At 35.7% G+C, this 20,055-nt stretch overlaps 1 protein-coding gene across 5 annotated transcripts; it reads left to right on the top strand.

Annotated features, from left to right (window-relative positions):
- The first annotated feature begins 387 nt into the window (after positions 1 to 387).
- LOC109084686 (DENN domain-containing protein 2C-like) lies at positions 388 to 19,383 on the top strand. Of its 5 annotated transcripts, none has more exons than XM_042729388.1 (21): positions 388 to 750; positions 847 to 888; positions 1,497 to 1,549; positions 3,116 to 4,152; positions 6,178 to 6,302; positions 6,836 to 6,948; positions 7,538 to 7,699; positions 11,155 to 11,227; positions 11,312 to 11,356; positions 11,479 to 11,666; positions 12,226 to 12,335; positions 12,418 to 12,487; positions 12,697 to 12,774; positions 12,877 to 13,017; positions 13,939 to 14,087; positions 14,172 to 14,349; positions 15,694 to 15,735; positions 16,560 to 16,668; positions 18,011 to 18,253; positions 18,341 to 18,427; positions 18,512 to 19,383. In XM_042729388.1, exons 4-21 carry the CDS (start codon positions 3,281 to 3,283, stop codon positions 18,541 to 18,543), a joined length of 2,817 nt encoding a protein of 938 aa, XP_042585322.1. In that variant the 5' UTR covers positions 388 to 750; positions 847 to 888; positions 1,497 to 1,549; positions 3,116 to 3,280; the 3' UTR covers positions 18,544 to 19,383. The 5 variants fall into 5 exon arrangements, with proteins under 5 accessions (XP_042585322.1, XP_042585320.1, XP_042585318.1 ...); XM_042729386.1 differs by having other exon boundaries at positions 847 to 892; XM_042729384.1 differs by having other exon boundaries at positions 388 to 892.
- Positions 19,384 to 20,055: the final 672 nt, after the last annotated feature.

Below are 20,055 nucleotides of genomic sequence, written 5' to 3'. Positions count from 1 at the left end.
CTAAACCTACCACTCACAGGAAAATTTGTGCACTTTTGGATTTTCAAAAAAACTCATTCTGAATGATTTATAAGCCTTTTGAATTACGGGGACACTGAAAATGTCATCATAAATCACCTCCACACTGTAATACCTATGTCATAACCATGTCATTATACAAATTTGTGTCCTCATAAACCACATAAACATGCTCATACATACACACACAGAGAATACAAAACTTCTTTGTATTGTAAGCTCTCGTAAATAATAATAGTGCTTTATGGGCTACACTGCTCCCTATAAAATATTGCCAAAGCATTTCAGTAAAAAACATACATTTCCCTCGTGTCACTATAGAGTTAAAAAAAAAAATCAAGACAATAAAGCAGCATTTCCGTTTCAAGATGGTGAGTTTTCTATCGAATCAGTTCCCATGAACACACATGGCTGGTTTTATGAAGAGACACTTTTATTGCAGCGCCAGTTCGTGAGCTGATTCATCCACTCAGAGGAACCGAAGCTCAGATGGGGAACTGACAGCAGGAGGAGGACTTATACGAACACATATCCACTCCTCAAGGAACGCCGATTACATTTTCTGTCGGGAATATAAACATCACCAGGAGTTACATTGTTGCCAGTTACCGGGAATTAATTGTTACTTTGAAACGCGTCGCTTACTCGCTGTGAAAGTGAATGGATACAAATTTTTTTTTTTTTTTTTGTTTTTTTTTCCCGAGCAAGTTTTAGCCGCCTGGCTAACCAGCCGTAAGATATGAAGACTTCGGGTTCACAACAGATTTACACACTCAGTATTTACTCTTAGAGAACTCTTATGATAACTTTTATTTCGATTTATTTCAGCGGAGTCCAGCATATGTGTTGTGAAACAGCGAGCAAGTTTGCGTAAGTAAGTTGAAATGTCTTCATAACAAAAGATCTGAACTAAGCTGACACGATAGAGCTCTACTGCGTGTATATATGTATTTCTTTATGTAATAATGTATGTATTTATTTACTTGTTTACCTATTTAAACTGTATTTATTGTTTTATTTTAATTTATTACGTTTTAAATTTGATTTATTTTTAATAAATTATTTTAGAATTTTCTTATTTTATTCTATATTTATATTCTATATATCTATATTTTATTTTTCGTACTAGATTTTAGAGCTTTTAATAATAAATACCCTTTTTAAATGTTTATTTGTGTCTTATTATAGACGCCTTTTGTTTACATTTAAACTATGCTGAAGTTAGCCTGCAAATAAACATGCTTATCTAAAAATTAATTTATTCATGTTGGATAAAGTCGAATTTTTCAGCTTTTCTCATTTCGCCTTTGGGTGAAAATGTCTATAGTGTTGACACCATACTTGAGTTATTTATTAACTTTTTCAGCTCAATATGCTAGACAGTATTTGACACAATGTTTTGTCATATAGACATGATTAGGTTTAGTTTTGACAGTGAACTTACTCACTTTCCCACCCTCTTGATCTACTCCACCCAGAGACATGTCCCCTCATGCACAAGTACCTGGGCAGGGTGGATCACCTGTTCAAGGTAATATTATAGTTTATTTATGTCTTGATTGTCTACCATTTAAGGGCTGGGGTAATACTAGTGTCTGGTTGATGTTGGCGTTGTAGGGGTGTTTTGTGTATGTCTGCGGTTACTGATGACTCTTTTGATAACCAAACCCCAAACGTAGAGTTTCGTCGGCATACCTGGAAGCAGGCGGCTTGGAGAAAAGAGAGTAAGAATTTATTCCGCCTTTCAGGTTGTGGGTTAACGTCATGAGAACTTCCTCCTCGCACGCAGTCGGGAAGTTGAAGTCAGGATGATTTGAGTAAGACGGCTTACCGCAGACCCTCGCAAGTTGTAATTAACCATTTGGTCTGGCTCGTCCAAACCTACGCTGCACCATGTGTGAACTTTGCCGTGTCCAATTTCATTCCAGACATCTGAGTCACAAAAAAAATAGCTTGGAAATACTACACCAGATTAAATTTGTAAAACCATCGTTATGGACATTCTGCTGATCCGGCCTTCCTGTGAATCAGGAAACACAGGCTAGGTCTTCCTGCACACGCTCGCAGACACAAGTGGGTCAGTAGATGCGATGATCAAGGGGGATGGGATCTGGCTCGAATCACGGAGAAATTCCAGCGGGTACGTTAGATGTCGGTCATCCAGAACAAAGGCATCATTTTCGGGTCCGGCCGATCAAATGTGGTCATATTTAGCAAATTATGTCGTTCAATCGCAGTGCCAAGAAATTCCAGCATGTCTTCACTCTCAGCGTAATGTGCAACGTGTCCAAAACACTTTGGCTGCAGATGGGCTTGCGTTAGAGCTGCCAGATCCATCCCGTCTACAGAAGACGCAGGAACATGGAATTTCAAGTGGCCTCTTTTTGTTGCATAGACACCAGCACTTATTAACATGCATGAAATCGTGCATATTTTCCTCATTGATGTGCTGACCACTCGTTCATGTGCCACAATGAAGGCCCTTCTATTATGTGCACATGGATGTGGAAATACTTGGAATGCCCGTCCTTTTCATGCAGCGGCTGAAAGAAGCTTTTGGGGAGGAGTGAAATTGAATTACATTATGCTCAAGTGTGTTAATGCATGGCAGTGCTTGGGACGGGCCCAGCTGAAGAGGGTGGGAGTGGGGGTGGTGGGTGTTCCTGGGGATGGAGGCCCCCAGAATGCTGTCTTCTCCCATGTTCCTGTGGTTGTCCATCTCCTCTTTGTTAGGGCTTTTATTTTTGGTTTCGCTGCTGACCTTGACAGTGACGATCTTTGGTTTCCTGCATTTATGCAGCATGCAGGGACCGTCATCTTTTATGTGTGCAAAATGTACTTGTCAGTTGGATGCATGATGTTAAACCTGACATTGCATGTTTTTGTTATATATATATATATATATATATAGTGCGTGCATTTGCAAAGAAAATAGAAATTAAAAAAAAGTATAATCTGAAGATGTTTTTTGGGCGTGAAATAAATTTATTTATTTATTTTTTAATGGCAAACCTCTTTCAGTAACCTCTTTCAGTAACTGTTTCAGTTTTAAATCAATCTTAAATCCACTTGTTGAGTTTGCTTTTTTTCTTTGCAGGCTTCAAAGTGAAGGAAGAATGGCAGAGGAACTGACTCATACGGGAAAAGGGTTCTTTGGTGATCTTTATTAACTTCATTGCACCACAAAGGAAGGGCTTCTTCCTTGATAGGCTCGCTGTTGCAATGCCACACAGTCCTGCGGTGTGACGGCAGCCTCGTCGTCATGCTGGCCCTTGGAGTGGACCATGGAAAAAGAGGAGGGAATGTTGTTGCAGGGAAGACGGCGACAACAACGGCAGCGTGGCCGATCACGCGAGAGCCTGGTGTCAACATCAAGCAGAAAATCTCCCAATGGGAGGGACTCAGCCAGCAGGAGGACGTCCCCAGTGGGAATATTAAGCCCCAGCGGACTCTTGCATCTCGCAGGCTTTCTGGAGACCTCCTTGGAAATGGACTTGATGGCAGTGATGGAGGTCGTAACAAAGTGACTGTATCAAAAGCCAAAAACCTGGGTTTAGATTTCAGGGAAAACCAGATGACTATTAGACCAGTTACAAGAGAAATCCAATCTGATTTCCCAAGAAATCGAACTCATTCAAATAAATTAGTTACATCAACTCCAGTGACTAAGCCTTTAAGCACTGTAACCCAAGTCCAAGTGGCTAAACTGAATGTTAAAAGCAATAATATCAAGACAAACCATTTTACAGATGTCGAAATTACATCTCTACCTCAATGTGTAGATGATCCAGAGGCGTCATTGCCTCCAGGGAACTTTTACACCTCCAGGGGTTTCTGGAAACGACTGGAGGCAGATGACTCTTTCTGGGAGAAGGAGAAGGATTCCTTGATGGTGACTAAGAGTCTTGGGGAAATTGGACCTCCTTCTCCTCCACCTAAACCACAGCGCACATTCCAGTACAAGGGTGCGAGCAGTCCGCCTGGCCAATGGATCCCACTGGAGAACCAGACTCCATCAGTCAACAAATCCAATCCAGTCCGGAAGCATGACATCATACTAAAGCCACCCAGCTGTCCACCTCCTCCTTGTCCAGTCAATACTATCAATGGGTTTTCCAGAAACAGAAAGAACAGGTGAATACTTTTCCCACAGTGCAGATTGCATTACACAGCTAATCCCAAACATAAGAAAAGGAAATGAAGGAGGTTTTAGTACAGCATCCTACAGTTGTAAATACTATAAACTCAGTTTCTTATTCATGAATAGATCTTGTCAGGTGCTGCATTAAATATATTTATGTAATCACTTCACAATCACAGTATATACAAAATATTACAATAATTAGAATTTTAGTTATTGTATCATATGGCTTTCAAGTTCCTAGAGGGGGAAGGGAGACAAAAAGAAAATACAGATGAAGTAGTACAAGGTTAAACACAAAATTGCCATCAATTATTTCTGTTCTTTCATTGTTGAAGTCTTTAAGAGCATTTTTAGATTCATATGATGACATTTCTACCATTGTACTTGTCTACTCTTTCAGTTCTGTTTTGAATTTCTAATTTAAAGGAATATTATTTCCACTTTTGGTTTTCGACCTAGTTTGTTGTATTTTCATTTTGCTGTATCATAAGTAATGTCATGCCATCAAATTAGTTAATTTAAAATAACTGGGTTAATAAAAAGGCGGATTCCAAAAACTAGCAATATAACGTGATCGAACAGCTTCCTCATAGAATTATATTGTATAAAAAAGCAGGTTGATAACCCTTTTATAAATGGCGTTTTGCTGCCTTTCAAAACCTGTTAAACCTGGTCACAAATGATATATCCTCACGAACAATAGGTGTTGGCCTGAACCGTTCTCATACCGACATGCCGTACCTTGATTAATAGCTCAGATCATGTGGATTGTTGAGGAGAGGTGTGTGCTATTAGTTTTCAAAGTGATCAGATTTTAAACATCCCATAGACACTGAAGGAGTCGAGCAAGAATATCATAGAATGGAATGGAGAATACAAAATATGTTCACAAAACTAGAAACACGCTTGCTCCGGTCCGGATATGAACTATGATCAGTGCAGTGAGAGTAGTTTAGTTAAACTCATCGTGGTATTCAGCACAGAAACCGCTCTCTCATGCACACACCACGTGTTGTTACGGTCATGTTTACAGAGGTGAACCGACAGTGTGGAAGAACGAAATTGCTCCAAAATATAACCACTTTTCACTTAATAATAGACATAATGAGTGCTATTGTTGTTTTCACTGATGTTCAGCATGTTCACATAAGTTAACATCTCATGTTTCATGATACTTTAAAGTGACAGTTTAGCCAAAAATGAAAATTGTCATAATTTTCTCACCTTATGTCTCTTTTTTTTCTAAACGTAAAAGAAGATATTTTGAAGAACATTGGAGCCACATTAACCTTCATAGTATGGGAAAAAACACAAGGGGCCATTCACACAGAATGCATTTTTACATTCCAATGCGCTTCTTTCCCCCTAAACATGCACTAGAAGGACATGCATGACCGTTGCGCTCATGTCTAGCATCTTTTGCAGCGTATTGCACATGAGTGCCATGTTTTTAAGATGTCGTCAAGTGAAAATAATTTCAGCTTTTACATGCAGCGCCGCTCATCAACTACTCAAAGTTTCTTAAGAAATTGTGTACAGATCTACTTGTCATTCTCGTTTATTTCATACTCTTGAGTTGGACAGCTTTGTGTCAGAGGACAGCGTGGAGAGTTTAGCTGTGAGTGGGGGATAGTTTAGCTGTCTGGCCTCGTCCCCAGCTGTCATGTCAGCTGTTCTTTGGCAGAATCGCAGCCCATTGTCCACATTTGACCTACTTCTGTTTCAACGAAGCCTGCTGTAGTCACTCAAGGGCTTTCTGAACACTCATACGGTCACGCAGCACGCTGTTATGTTTACTCCTTCCTCTAGTAATTGTTGTTGTTCTTGATTATTTGGAACCCTGTGTCTGTTCCAGTCATAATGTATCAATTCTTTATCATGTCTATTTTAACTGTTAGATATGAATTCTGGAACATTCCTTTTTGGATTAATGGTTACCCTTTATGAAAGTCCCAAAACTTGTAGTTGGATCTCAATACAGGGACTGTTCACACTCTTGGTCCTTTTCTCCACAGGAAGTCATTTGAGTTTGAGGATGTGGTACGGCGGACAGCCCAAAAGGCCTCTAGCGGGAAGGAGGGCCTCCGATCAGGTCTTTACCACGCCCGGTCTGAAGACAGCATCTATGAGGACATCATCTGTGAGTGATTCTGAGAACATCGATCAGATACTACTGTGAAGCACAGTAGAAAATATGTCTGCATTGACTCTCGTCTTATTGTATTAATTATTTTCTTATACACAACTGTCCAAATGTTTGGGTTAAGAAAGATTTTTTTTTTTAAAGAAATTAATATTTTTATTTAGGAAGGATACATTAAACTGATCGAAAGTGAGAATAATGTAAAGTTTTTAGTTTGTTAGTTTTAGTGGTGCCTGCTTTACTTGCATTAATTAACATGCTTACACAGACAGATTTCTTAGATGTCTTCCTCAGTTTTTGAGATGCCATGTCAATTTGATAGTCTAACTTGCATCCCAAGATTAGACCATCTAGCTGTTTTTGAAAGCAAAAAGGAATCTTATTTGCCGAATAGTTGATTTTGAAACCATGTTGTTTTGCATGTCTCTAAATGTATTGAAGCCAGAGTAGAGAACACCAAAATATGTTTGCATGACTTATTATTATTATAGTAGCTGCAACTTGTTTTTTTCTCAACTAATCATTTTCAGCGGATATGTCAAAAGAGAACCCATATGAAGACATCAAAGTTTCTCCTATGTGTTTACCTATAAGACGGCCACGAAACTACACAGTTGGACAGAGAGAGAGCCCACACTTCAAGGTGACTGTCATTTTTAAATGCATAGTGATTTGGTCAGATTTCAGTAAGTAGCATATACACTTGCTCAAATGTTAATTATTTTATTCTGCAAGGATGTATTGATCTAAAGTGATATAAAAGGCACTCATAATGTTGCAGTAAATTTCTTTATTAACTAAAAAATGCTTTTTTAAAATTTTCTAGTCATCAAAAAATCATTAAAAATGCATTATGGTTTCCACAGAAATATCAAGCAACAGCTGCTTTCAACATTGCTAATAATAAAACAATGTTTCTTGAGTAATGATAAAATTCAGCTTGAACATCAAAGGAACAGATTAGATTTTACAATACATTTAAATAGAAATCAGTTGTTTTAATTTGTTACAAGATGTTACCGTTTATTGCATTTTTGATCATATAAATGCAGCCTTGTTGAACTTAAGAGACTTCTTTCAAAAAATGCATTCTCAGAGCCATTTATTCCCACTGATTATATATATTTTTTGTTTTAAATTAGAAAAAGAAATTTTACATTAAGGCCACTGGCTAATTGTTAAACTAAACTATCTGTTTTCCCACTTCTTCTCTTGTCTGTTACTGTATGCAGATCTCACCGAAGCCCTTCACACTATTACCTAACGGCGACAGGTTGCATAAAATGGGGCGGGACCGCAAAGATTCCATAACGTCGCCTACACTTACCCCTACTACAAACACTCCTAAATCAGCCAAACCTGCTACTTCATACAGGACAAACCGACAACCCCCGGTAAACCCACATGCACAAACACGTGTCTGAGACGTCATTAAACATTGCTCAACATGTGCCTGCTGTCACCTGTTTCTCTGATTGTATGCATATGAACTTTAACCAAACGTTTACATGATATAATAAATTCTTCAGTATTTTAGAAACAGAAACTGCACCCAAATGCTGACAATACAGCCCAGCATCTTGAGAAAAAGACCTAATATTACCTACATGAGTTGATGATACTGAGTTCAAATATATTCAAACAAACTTTACATTAGGGAAAGTTTTATCACAAAATAAAATTGTATATATTAGCTTTTATGAACTTATCAAAACAACAAAAGCAGTCAAATGTCAAAAGTTACAGTTTGAATGACAAAAAAGTGTTCAAAATCTGTAATTTAACTAACAATCTCCAAAAGAGTGGGAAAATATGTTCAAAACTCAGTTTAATGTCATAGAACTTCACATAAACAAGTTTATAAATACAAAATCTGTAATTTTCTGCCACTGTTTGGATGTAGCATAAAACGTGTGTCAAATATAGGAATAGGCGTGATTCATGCATGTTAATGTCTGCTGAGAAAGAATTCAACAAATAGTTGTAACCTGGCTTAGAGGAAAGTAAGAATCATGTCTTTATGGCAGTTTTTCTGCTGATTAAGGGATAATACAAAACTTATTATCAAAAAAATGCAATGAAATTCATCATGTTTTGTAAGAAAATGTGAACTGCTGGGGCAATGCATGTTCTGTTTTGTAAGCATGTAAGAAACCATTATTGGAATTCATTCAGAAAATATGATGCAGGGTAGGGTAATAATTTTATATACATAAATCATTTTTGATGCGTTTGATACATAAACCATTTCTCTAGCCTGTGCTGTCCCAGTTCTCATAAGTTCATATAAGAAGAAAGAGAAACAGACATAGTCTGAGTAGAAATGTCAGCTTTGATGCTTGAGCAGGAAGAGGGAGAAGGAGAGAGGAAGTGGTGAGAAGATGGATGGATGGGGGCAGGAAACGCTCCGAGAGGTTGAGGATTATCATCAAGTGCCAGTGTATCATACTGGACGCTGCTGCTGACTAATCAGCTATATTCAGCTTTGTGTCAGTATGATCCATACAGTTATTTTGGAAGAGCTAAAATCAGCAGGTCGTGGCAGCGTAGATGAAGCTCATAAAGAAATGCTGTTTTAATAAAGAGGGTGAGCAGAAAGGGGAGGCAAGAACCCGCATTTCTTAAATAGAAATCACCCATTATAACATCAAACAGCATGTGGGAAATGTGGAAGTTGTTCTTTTGTAGGTTTTGTTCCGACTGGTTAGTGCAGATGTTATTTCATCTGTTCCAAGTGAAACATCTGAAGACACTACCAAAATGTTATTTTAGTTTTATTTATATATAATACTATTAATATTTATTAATATTTTGAATTGGCTTTTTTTATATTTCCTGATTTCAAACTTTATTATAACTTTTAGTAATATTTGTTAGTTTTTTTTGTAATATTCCTATTAGCTTTTCAGTTTTATTTTTAGTAACTTTAGTACTTCAACTTAAGCATATTTTATTTCATTTCTTTGCCAAGGCAACATTTCTCATTTTCGTTTAAGAAACAAAATTGTTTTGTTTTTCATCTAAAATTTCGATATTAATTAATTTCAGTTACCAAAAACTATTTTTTATAGTTAACAATAACAACACTGGTTTGGACACATCTATAACAGCAACACTCTTAGTCTTTACCTGTCTTATGGACACTTTCAGAGCTTTTTCTTATTTTCATCCCATCAAATTTCTAAACTAACATAAAATTTATAAATAGTTATAAAAAAGTGTTCTTTATGTCTTAAACTGCTTCATTTATTTATTTATTTTTTTGAAGAAGAACCTGCTTGCTAAATCTGTTTTTTACACACAATATTACTTGGTTTTTAGTTTAAAATAATGCTTCTTTTTTCAATAATATTATTACTGTTAATGATGTGTAATGTGATTTAGAAGGAAGACATAGTGTTGATGAAGCGGTACTTCAGTTTTGCTCAGGGGTTCATAAGACCAAAATAGCTGGGACACACTGTTTTAGAGTGCAAATCAACAATAAATGTTTAAAAACAATCTTTCTTTAAGAAATTAGTTGATTGAGGCATATTTTTACTATTCATTTATATATTTTCAATCATACTGTTAATGATTTAATCTTTTGCTGTCATTTTATGTTTTAGTATGCTTTCCTTCTTCCTTATAATCGTCAGCACTTGTATGTCACTTACAGTAAAAAAGTCAATTTTTGACCATTTGTTATTGAGCCTAAAATGAGACTGTATGCTGTCATTATGGTACTTCATTTCAAGAGCATCTCAAGACTGTAAAGATTCATGAACCCACATTCAACTCTTTTTTTTTCTATCTGCAAAGAATCAAAGTCATGACTTTTTCATTTCTAAGCTCAAATACATGTTTGTATTGTTTAGTGTATTGCATTCTGATACCTAGCAACCTCATAAAATCACTCTTCCGTGACGCTATTTGAAACTCAAAGCAGCGCGTGAATGCTTGCTCTGAGTGGTGCCTAAAAGGCCTTTACTGTCCACACACATGGTGAGCATTATGTGTTTATCGGGGGAAAGCACCACCACACTGTTTCCGCTCATCAAGGGCAGATGCCACAACAGTGTGCTGTCTCACTGCTCTCGCTGTGTGATGTGGGCAGACCTCTGTGCTCTCCATGACTGTGAATCATAATTAGCATGTCGTTTTTGCTCTGGCCAGACGTACACATTAGACGCATGTCGCTGGTCATAATGACGCATCTAGTCTTATGGTTGTAGTTTTGTATATTGTTTGCATTTGTTTTGAATTTAAAACATTTATTTGTTTGGCTTCCATTTTAATTGCATTTTGTAAATGTGTTTTATGTTCACTACAAAAGTTGGGGCTCGGTGAGATTTCTTTATTCAGCAAGGATGCATTAAATTATTTAGAAGTAGGTTGTTGCCAGAGAACTGTTCTTTTGAACTTTTTCTATTCCGCAAAGAATACTTAAATAAAAAATGTATCTCATTTTCCACAAAAATTTTAAGCACCACAACTTTTTTCAACATTATAATGCTTCTTGAGCAGCAAATCAACATATAAGAATGGTTTCTGAAGGATCACGTGACACTGAAGACTGGAGAAATGAGGCAAAAAATTCAGCATTCCATCAAAGGAATAAATTACATTTTAAAATATATTAAAATAGTAAACAGTTATTTTAAACGGTAAAAATATTTCATAATATTACTGTTTTTACTGATTAAAATAAACTTAAGGAAACATTTAAAAAATCTTACTGACCACAAACTTTTGAACATTTTGAACAAACTTTTGAACATTAGTTGTAATCGACATAAAGTTGTAATCAACCTGTAATATTGCTTTTAGTATACAAAAATGAAATCTTGTTTGTGTGTTTCTCTTGCAGCTTGTAAACAGGATCCAGGAGATATTTGAAGCCAAAAGAGGAAGGAAACGAGTATGGGCAACAGCAACCAGAGGTAAGAGGATACATATTTCATATTTACCTGGTTTACCAAGAGAAGAAGTCTAATCAGGCAGTAAATGTGTGTTTTTTTTGGCAGATGAATTAAGTGGAACAGAGAGTGATCCTGAGGAGAGCTCTAAAGGTCAGTGTCTCCGTCAGGCCTCGGCTCAGAGAACTCTTGTTTATTCAAGTTTAACATGTATATCAAACCAGTTGAGCAGTTTCTCTAAACCCATCGAGGCTGTTTACATTCTCTTCCCATAGATCGCTCCCAGCGAACAGTCTATGTTCAGTCAACTTTAAAGCGACGGCCAGGTTACCACACTTTAGAGAGGGACCTGATCCAATTACAAGAGCAGCAGCTTTTCCAGCAATTTGTAGTGGTGTCACTTAGAAAAGCTTCCCCTGGAAACACATACATCCCTGAGATCACACAACAGTTCCCTACGAAGGTAAAGAGACCTAATAAATTATAATGACAAATTCTGGAAATAACATATGATGGATCTTAATTTGTGGAATGTGTGTTTCAGCATTTTCTTTCTTTTTCTATTTTTCTTGTAATTTTTGTTTTTTAAAATAATTTTATTATATTTTTATATTTCTTTTTATATTTATATATTGTAATTCTGACTTATTTTATAGAAATATAATAAAATGTAATAAAATAATTTACATTGTAATTTTAAATTATAATTATTTTTTAAATTCTAATATGCATCTATCATCTACATATATATAAAATATTTATTTTTATATTTATATATTGCAACTCTGTTTATTTTTAAAATATAATAAAAATTATTTACTTTTAATTTAAAATTAATGATACTAATTTTAAGTTATAATATACAATTATATGAATGTAATAAAATATAATAACATTATTTACATTTTACTTTTTTAATTTTAAATTAATTTTAATTATATAAATAAGAAACCAGTATAGAAAATGGCATTATTATCTATTTGATTATTCAAAATATTTTTCTGTCTTTATTTTCCATTTAGTTTGAGAAGTCTTCTCGTCTGTCTCGTGAGGCTGAAGACAGATTAAGGGCCATTCCCAAGTTTTGTTTTCCTGACTGTCAAGACTGGCGTCCCTCCTCGGACCACAACAGGTAACATGCTAATATTAAACCATTTATCTTACTTGGCTAACTAATTCACACTCCTAATATAATCTTTGATTATCACCCACAGTGAAACATTTTCTTTTGTCCTAACGGGGGAGGACGGGAGTCGCTTATTTGGATACTGCCGCAAAATCCTGGTGAGTTTGTAAACGTAATCTCACCTGGTCAATTAAAAATGATACTTTACCCAAACATGCACATTCTGTCACTTTTTATTCATTGTCATTCCAAACATCTCATTGATCATCATGGAGGTTTGGAAAACATGACGGTGAATAAATGATATAGGAGAGCATATTGTGTAGTAAATCTGCACTAACCTTGACCTTTGACCTGTGTCTTGCAGCCCAGTGGGAAGGGGAAGAGACTTCCTGAAGTTCACTGCATCATCAGCAGACTGGGCTGCTTCAATCTCTTCTCAAAGGTCAGGGACATTTCAGAGATCAGATATGAATTTCCTGTTTAATCAGCACTAAACCTGTAAGACAGATGCTGAACTGTAACTGTCTGAAACGTTTGAGAGCAGATCTTGGAGGAGGTGGAGAGGAGGAGAGAGATTTCCCCTGCCTTGGTTCATCCTTTCATGCACAGTGTCATGGAAGCTCCCTTTCCCGCTCCTGGACGCACCATCACCGTCAAGAGCTTCCTACCGGGCTCTGGCAATGAGGTAAGATACTGTTTAACTCAGGAAAGATCATAAATGGCAAAACTTGATCTTTGCTGTTTTTTAATTGTATTTTTCCAACATTTTTTAAATTGTATTATTTATAATTATTTTACTCACAAATAAATGGTTGTAACACCAGTGACACCTTATCATAAATTAGTGTTGTTTTTTTTAAAGATTGTGTCAATATCATCTCAAAACACACAAGTTATAATATCAAATAATAACTTCAAAGAAAATCTTGAAAGAAAAATCACATGAACATTAAACAATTTAACAGCCAGTGACATGTTAAAATGAACTTCAACCATACATCAAAATATCATCTTAAATTTAAATCAAAGCTTTTTCAACATGGCAGGAAAATCATATGCACATTTGAACAGCCTTTTTACTATGAACTTTGACCTAGGAAGTACTTTTCTACAACTTTCTATATTTTCAAAATTGTTTTTATAACATGATAACACCTGTGACAAAAAATCAAGGGACATGCAATCTTGAATTATTTAATATTATTAATTCCTTTTTGTTTTGCACAATTGTTGTATCTTGTACTTATGCTTAATATTTATTATATAATAAATAATATAAATATATATAAAAAAAAAAATCAATAAAATATAATTATGAATAATTACATTATTAATTGCATAATCATTTATTATTATTAATTAACATTTTTTTTACAGTTTTTTGTTTTAAAAGAAAAAAAATTATGAATATGTAAAACATTTTAGGCACTTGGCATTCAAACAAAAAAACTACAAAACAAAATAGAGTCAAACCATTTCCTATTATTTTATATGTTGTTGTTATACATTTTTGCCTTTTACATGGAGTTGTAACTTAACTATTTGAAACCGTTTGTATTACTCAAGTCTCCTGAGGATCATCTGCGTGTGTCTGTTGTATGTGTAGGTTCTGACTCTGTGCAGGCCGGTGGACTCTCGTTTGGAGCACGTGGACTTTGAGAGTTTGCTGCAGTGTCTCAGTGTGACCAGACTCCTGCAGGTCTTCGCCTCTCTGCTGCTGGAGAGGAGAGTGATCTTCATCGCAGACAAACTCAGGTGCAGACCACCACCCATGCTGATACCCAACTAGAGCTACAGCTAGAAATAAATTCAAACCTGACTCTGTTTGTCTCTGGCCAGTGTCTTATCCCGATGTGCCCATTCTGCCTTGGCGTTGCTGTATCCCTTCACGTGGCAGCACACGTTCGTTCCGGTGCTTCCTGCCAGCATGCTGGACATATGCTGCTCTCCCACTCCTTTTGTCATGGGGGCGCTGTCTCCATCCCTGCCTGAGGTGCTGGATATGCCCATTGAGGAGGTCAGTCACTTTGAAGGAGCCTATTTAAGTCCACTAAGAATTCTAATCAAGGCTTTTCCCACCAGAATTGGTAGTAATTAATTTTTTAGTAATAATTTCTGACCTGTAGACCTTAATCAGGGTAGTGCCATATTTAATATTTTACAGGAATTACATTGAAGCTGTGAGGAATAGAAATACAGTGGGTTCAATGAATTGTACTTTTGTTTAGCAACTAATGTTCATCTGATAAAACAACTTTCCAAAAATAACTTTCAACGGAAAAAAAACCTGTTCCAGGACCTTTATACAGTGCTTATCATTGTAAAGACTGTACATTTTATCCCTCGCAGCCTCGTTTTCATCTGCATGAAATTCAGTAAGCTGACTAAGATCCATAGAATAAAGATTTTTATGTACATTACCTGTTATGTTTTAATAAACACTGAGTAATATTGATGCATGATGTATTGGTGATCATGTGTGAATGTGAAGAGATTTTCTTAGATTTGACTGGGTTATGAACAGTAGAGTGTTTTTTTTCAAAACAATCCAGTTTTACGTGATGTACAAAACTTTTCCAGAATCTTCTGGCCTGTAGAAAGGGATTTTTTTTCAAAGGCTGTCATGGGTCCCATATAAGATGCTTCTAATCAACAGAGGAGAGCTCTGAGATTTGATTACGACTACAGCCGGAGTTTAATTTAATAACCGCCATGCCTTGAATTGTTTCCATTGTTTAACAGCTTGAAATTCCCCAAGCCAGCATTAAAATACTATTTGACAGAAGTATGAGGTATTAAAATCATATCTATAAGAGAATACCAAAAAAATGAATACTTGTTTTGCATTTGAGGTGCACACACTCTTAGAACTAAAGTATCTTTATAGGCATCTGTGTTGCATGAAGAATCTTTAATGGAAACTTTCCATTGGACAAAATGGTCTTTTTAGTGGAAAAAAAGGTTCTTTGGAGTTTTAAAATGTTCTTTACTGTAATAAAATAAGAGTGGTTCACTAAAAGGTTCTTTTAGGAACCCTAAATGAATTTTTTATGGCATTACTGCAAAATGCTCCATTTGGAGCCTTTATTTTTTTAAAGTCTAGCAGATGCTGTTGAAAACAAGATTGCATTGGTCTTGTTTAAATAAACTGATGAACTTTGGAAAAATATACAACAATGCATTCTGAGGTTCCTGCCAGGTCCATCTAGTGACTTTTATGTCACATACCTAGAATATTTTTCTTATTCTTTCCATTTAGAAAGAGCATGAAAGACATACATTTGTTACATAAAATGGGTTCTTGCTTTCTTTTGTCATTTTGAGCTTCATTCCTTTTTTCTTTTTTGTCTTATTCTTCCAGGTTCTTATTGTGGATTTGTGTGCGGACAAATTTGTCGTTCAGGTGAGTGCAGGTTTTAGTGTCCTAATAATACAAGGTGTGTCCTTTTGTGTGTGTGTGTGTGTGTGTGAGGGTGTGGTCTGAAACTCAAGTCATGGCCTGAGTAGCTGTACTGTATTATCATTCAAAGACATAAATCTGATTGTTTAAAGAAGTGTTTTTAGTCATATTTATACTGTCATCCGATTCCAGTTGTTTCCCATACCAGTAATATCCTCAGTGTTTTGGAAAGTATGCTCACCAAGGCTGCATTTATTTAATCAAAAATGCAGTAATAATTTGAAATAATATGCAATTTGAAAATTCAAATTAAACTTATTGCCTTCAGAAATCATTCTAATATGCTCAAGAAACATTTCTTATTATAATCATTGTTGAAAATAGTTGTGCTGCTTAATATTTTTGTGGAAACCGAGATACAATTTCAGGATTCTTTGATGAATAGAAAGACAGAAATCTTTTTTAACATGCCTTAACTGTCACTTTTGATCAATTTCAATTAGGGCTGTCAAATCGATTAATCGTGGTCAATTGCATCCAAAATAAAAGTGTGTGTTTACGTAATGTGTGTGTGTGTGTACTGTGCGTATTTATATATAAATACACACACATACATTAATTGTGATTAATCGATTTGACAGCCTTCATTTTTAATGCATCCTTGGCAAATAAATACTCATTTTGAACCTTTGTACAATCAGACTACTGAATATCTAGTTGCTGACAAATCATTTTGTGAAATGTAATCGTCTGGTCTTTGTATCAAAATGTCTGGTTCTTTCCTACATTTGCTCCTATATTCATCTTTCTGTACTCTGTTGTCTTAGCTTGGAGACGAGGACTGTATCTTACCTGGAAAGCTGCAGGCAGCGCTTCAGGAGATACTGGAGAACAGGGAGGAGATCCTAGAACAAAACACGAGAGACAGGAAAGGAGGTTAGAGTCCTCACACGTGCCGTTATTCACAGCCGAACCCACAGCAGTTCAGTTTTAAACTGGTTTAACTGAAGGTTTCGTCCATTGTCTTACTGTGTCAGAATAAGCTGTTCACCTTTTAAAACCATACTGTCTGTGTATTCATGATGTGATGAGTAACCAACCGTTAAACAAGGCCAGTGAGGTCAGGACGTCAAGTATGATTTAAGGTGTTACAGATGTTTCGTTAAGCCGGCCCAACGGCAAATAGTCATTATGGCAGTTATACTAAATATTAAAGGACCAGTGGCTTGACAAGCACCGTTTTCTTGTGTAGACATTTCCTATTAAAACAGGGAGTTTTAGGCCTGTATTTATCAAATAGCAAATACTTTCAAGCCCTATTCAGATGGTAATTGTTTCTCATGTGGATATCTGTAAGAATAAATGTACTCATGAATACGGATGCAGATTTATTCACAGCGGCGGAGCGAGTTCTGTGATTCTATAACTGTATATAATCAAATTTTACAATTATTTTGCATACCTACTGCTGATTTAATAAAGACCCATTTTGAAGGTTTGCATGCTTTTTTTTCAATGGTTTGACAAGCAAATCTCAATAATCCACACACTAGTCCATCAATGAACATCTTGTGAAGTGAAAAGTTGTGTTTTTTAAGAAAGAAATCCAACAAGGCGTTTTTAAACCTTCACTTCTAGTCAAAATATTAGTCCATATCCATCCTCCAATGCTTCCTCTAGTGAAAAAGTCCATCCCTCTTGTATCAAAATCTACCAACATATTTGTTTATAACCGTTTTGGACTGTTTTTGCTTTAAAACGGTGCTTGTTCTGTGCATTTTTCTCTCCCCATTCAGATGAGATGACTTTTTCAATGTAGAAAGCAATATTATGGATAGAGCTTTCTTATTTTAGCATGAAGAAATGGAAAGACGTTAAAAATGTCTTAATGATGTATTTGTTTCTTATAAACATGCAGCTTTTCACTTTACAAGATGTTAATTGATGGACTGGAGTGGTGTGGATTATTGTGATGTTTTTATAAGCTGTTTGGACTCTCATTCTGACGGCACCCATTCACTCCATCTATTGGTGAACAAGTGACACAATGATAAATTTCCCTAAATCTGTTCCGATGAAGAAACAAACTCATCTGTGTCTTGTATAGAGTGAAGCATTTTCAGCAAATGTTCATTTTTGTGTGAACTATTCTTTATTCCTCACATTAGCATATAAACCACAAAAGCCTTATTTTATGGGCTTTTTAAGCTTCCATGTGTTTTTGTATATATACTCTGCAGTATCAATGTGTCACATTGTGGTTTTATTCTCCTAACAGATAAATCAGACCTGAACACTTTGGTGTCAGAGGCGTTTGTGTGGTTCTTTGTTGAGCTGGTGGGACATTATTCTCTGTACATGAGTGACACAGGACCCCGTGGCACCCGAGAGCTGCAGAGTGACACTTTCAGGAAATCTCATCCGTCCCGAGGAGTGCGACAGTTTCTCCAGCTCTTCATGGACACGCAGATGTTTGCTGGTTTCATTCATGACCGAGAGCTCAGAAAAGGTGGTGTTAAAGGTGAGAGAAGAAATATTCTGGGTTAGAGTTGTTATTTTTAAGGTGAACCATTCCTTTAAGTAATGAGAGGGGTGTTTTGTTTAACAGGGCTATTTGAATTGAGAGCAGCAGAATATTTGGATTCTTATCCTGAACCTGAACCAAGTGGAGTCAACAAATTTCTTAAGGGGCTCGGTAAATCTTTTTCTGCTTTTCCATTTGTCTGCAATAAAAAGTAGTTATTTCCATTGTTTTATTCACAAATATTTTGCTTTGCAGGAAATAAAATGAAATTCTTGCAGAAGAAATAGAGAACTGTTTCAGACGTCAAGTATGAGTGGCTTTTTTGTTCAGAAATGTGTGATGACTCGACCAGCATTTCAGTTCCTCTCCCGGAGCCAATGCTGAAAAGTGGAGATGAGTTCAAGACTGGAATCAGCTTGTTCTGCCCTGAAAATTCTCCCGTCACAAAAGAGGAAAAGGCTGGAAATGAGTTCATAAGCACAAGGAACAAAGAGGGCTGAATTAGAACAAAGAGGAAAGGGAGGAGTCTGTGTCATGTCATTGTCATTTTGATAAATAAGGAAAAATCTGACTATGAATGCATAATAATAAGAGTTGGGTTAATGGCCATGTCAGAGGTCTTACATGTTTTTATTGTCTTTAATGTAATTTTTATTAAACCAGATAATAAGGTGAGCATATGTTTTAACCGAAAACCTTTTCCAACTGGAAATTTGATGTTTAAAAGAAAATATGATGAAGGATGACTTCTATTCCCCTTCAGGAATTAATTTATGATTCTTCCTATGCACAGAAATTGCCTTTCCAGTTAAATATCAAACATTTATTTTTAGCCAAATTTTCTGTTTTGTAAACTATCGATGCAAATGTTTCAGTTTACATTTTGTACAGTTTTGTTTTTAGACAAACTAGATTTTTTTTGTAACATTTGAAGAAAAAAAAAAACAAGTTTCTGATGCAATGTTGGACAGGAAGTGGGAATCAAACAATGTGATCTTGTTGTAGAAATCAAACATTTGGATGAATGTTCAGTGATTGAGAATGTACAGGGTGCATGAGTTTAAAATATGAGAAACTTATAATGAATGTGGTGTGTACAGTATTATTAAAAAACAGCACTTACAGCAGTGGATTTGGTGGTTACTTGAGAGGAGTTAAATATCTATAATATAGATTTGACCCCTTTTTTGACATTACATAAATGCATGTGGTTTTTTTTCATACTTTTGATGACCACTATTAATTAAGGTGACCAGATTTCTGAAATGAAAACTGGGGACATTTCCTAGTTCAGTGGTCAAAACATTACTGAAATCTCACTTGTCATTATCTACGAACACAATTCACCAAAAATCACACTGAAAAATAGTAAATAGTAACTATTGCAAAAAGCCTGGGGTGTAAAAAGTCCACTCCCTGGTAAGAACATCACTAAACATGATTAATAATTAATTTAACATACAATGCTCATTTAAACACATTTTGGAAATTTGCAACATTAAATTTAAAAAACCTGTCATCCCTAACAAAACATGAATTGTATTTAAATTCTTGTCACTGATAGTATGTGCACTTAGTCATTTTGTGCATTCAGCCAATATACTACAGCTAACAAATATATCAAAATGGACTAATAATTATTATTTATTTATTTATTTTTGAGGGGGAAAAAGCAACTTTGCTACCTCCAAATGCTTCCTCAGATTTGATGGCAAACTTTTGATGCCAGAAATGTACCTGGTTAAAGTTATAACTGAAGCTGAAATGTGTGTGCTTGATGCGTGAAAACAAACCTCATT

Source organism: Cyprinus carpio, chromosome B8, assembly GCF_018340385.1.
Source record: "Cyprinus carpio isolate SPL01 chromosome B8, ASM1834038v1, whole genome shotgun sequence".
NCBI lineage: Eukaryota > Metazoa > Chordata > Actinopteri > Cypriniformes > Cyprinidae > Cyprinus > Cyprinus carpio.
The sequence above is the reverse complement of the archived record's forward strand: the minus strand, read 5'-3'. Positions and strand labels throughout refer to the sequence as shown.

What these genes read in the sequence shown, in the direction of transcription:
- LOC109084686 (XM_042729388.1), top strand. Translation starts at nt 3,281, where the DNA reads ATGCTGGCCCTTGGAGTGGACCATGGAAAAAGAGGAGGGAATGTTGTT. An exon ending in TCCTGAGGAGAGCTCTAAAG is followed by an intron (nt 11,357 to 11,478) that starts GTCAGTGTCTCC and finishes CTCTTCCCATAG; the next exon opens with ATCGCTCCCAGCGAACAGTC. An exon ending in CACAACAGTTCCCTACGAAG is followed by an intron (nt 11,667 to 12,225) that starts GTAAAGAGACCT and finishes TTTTCCATTTAG; the next exon opens with TTTGAGAAGTCTTCTCGTCT.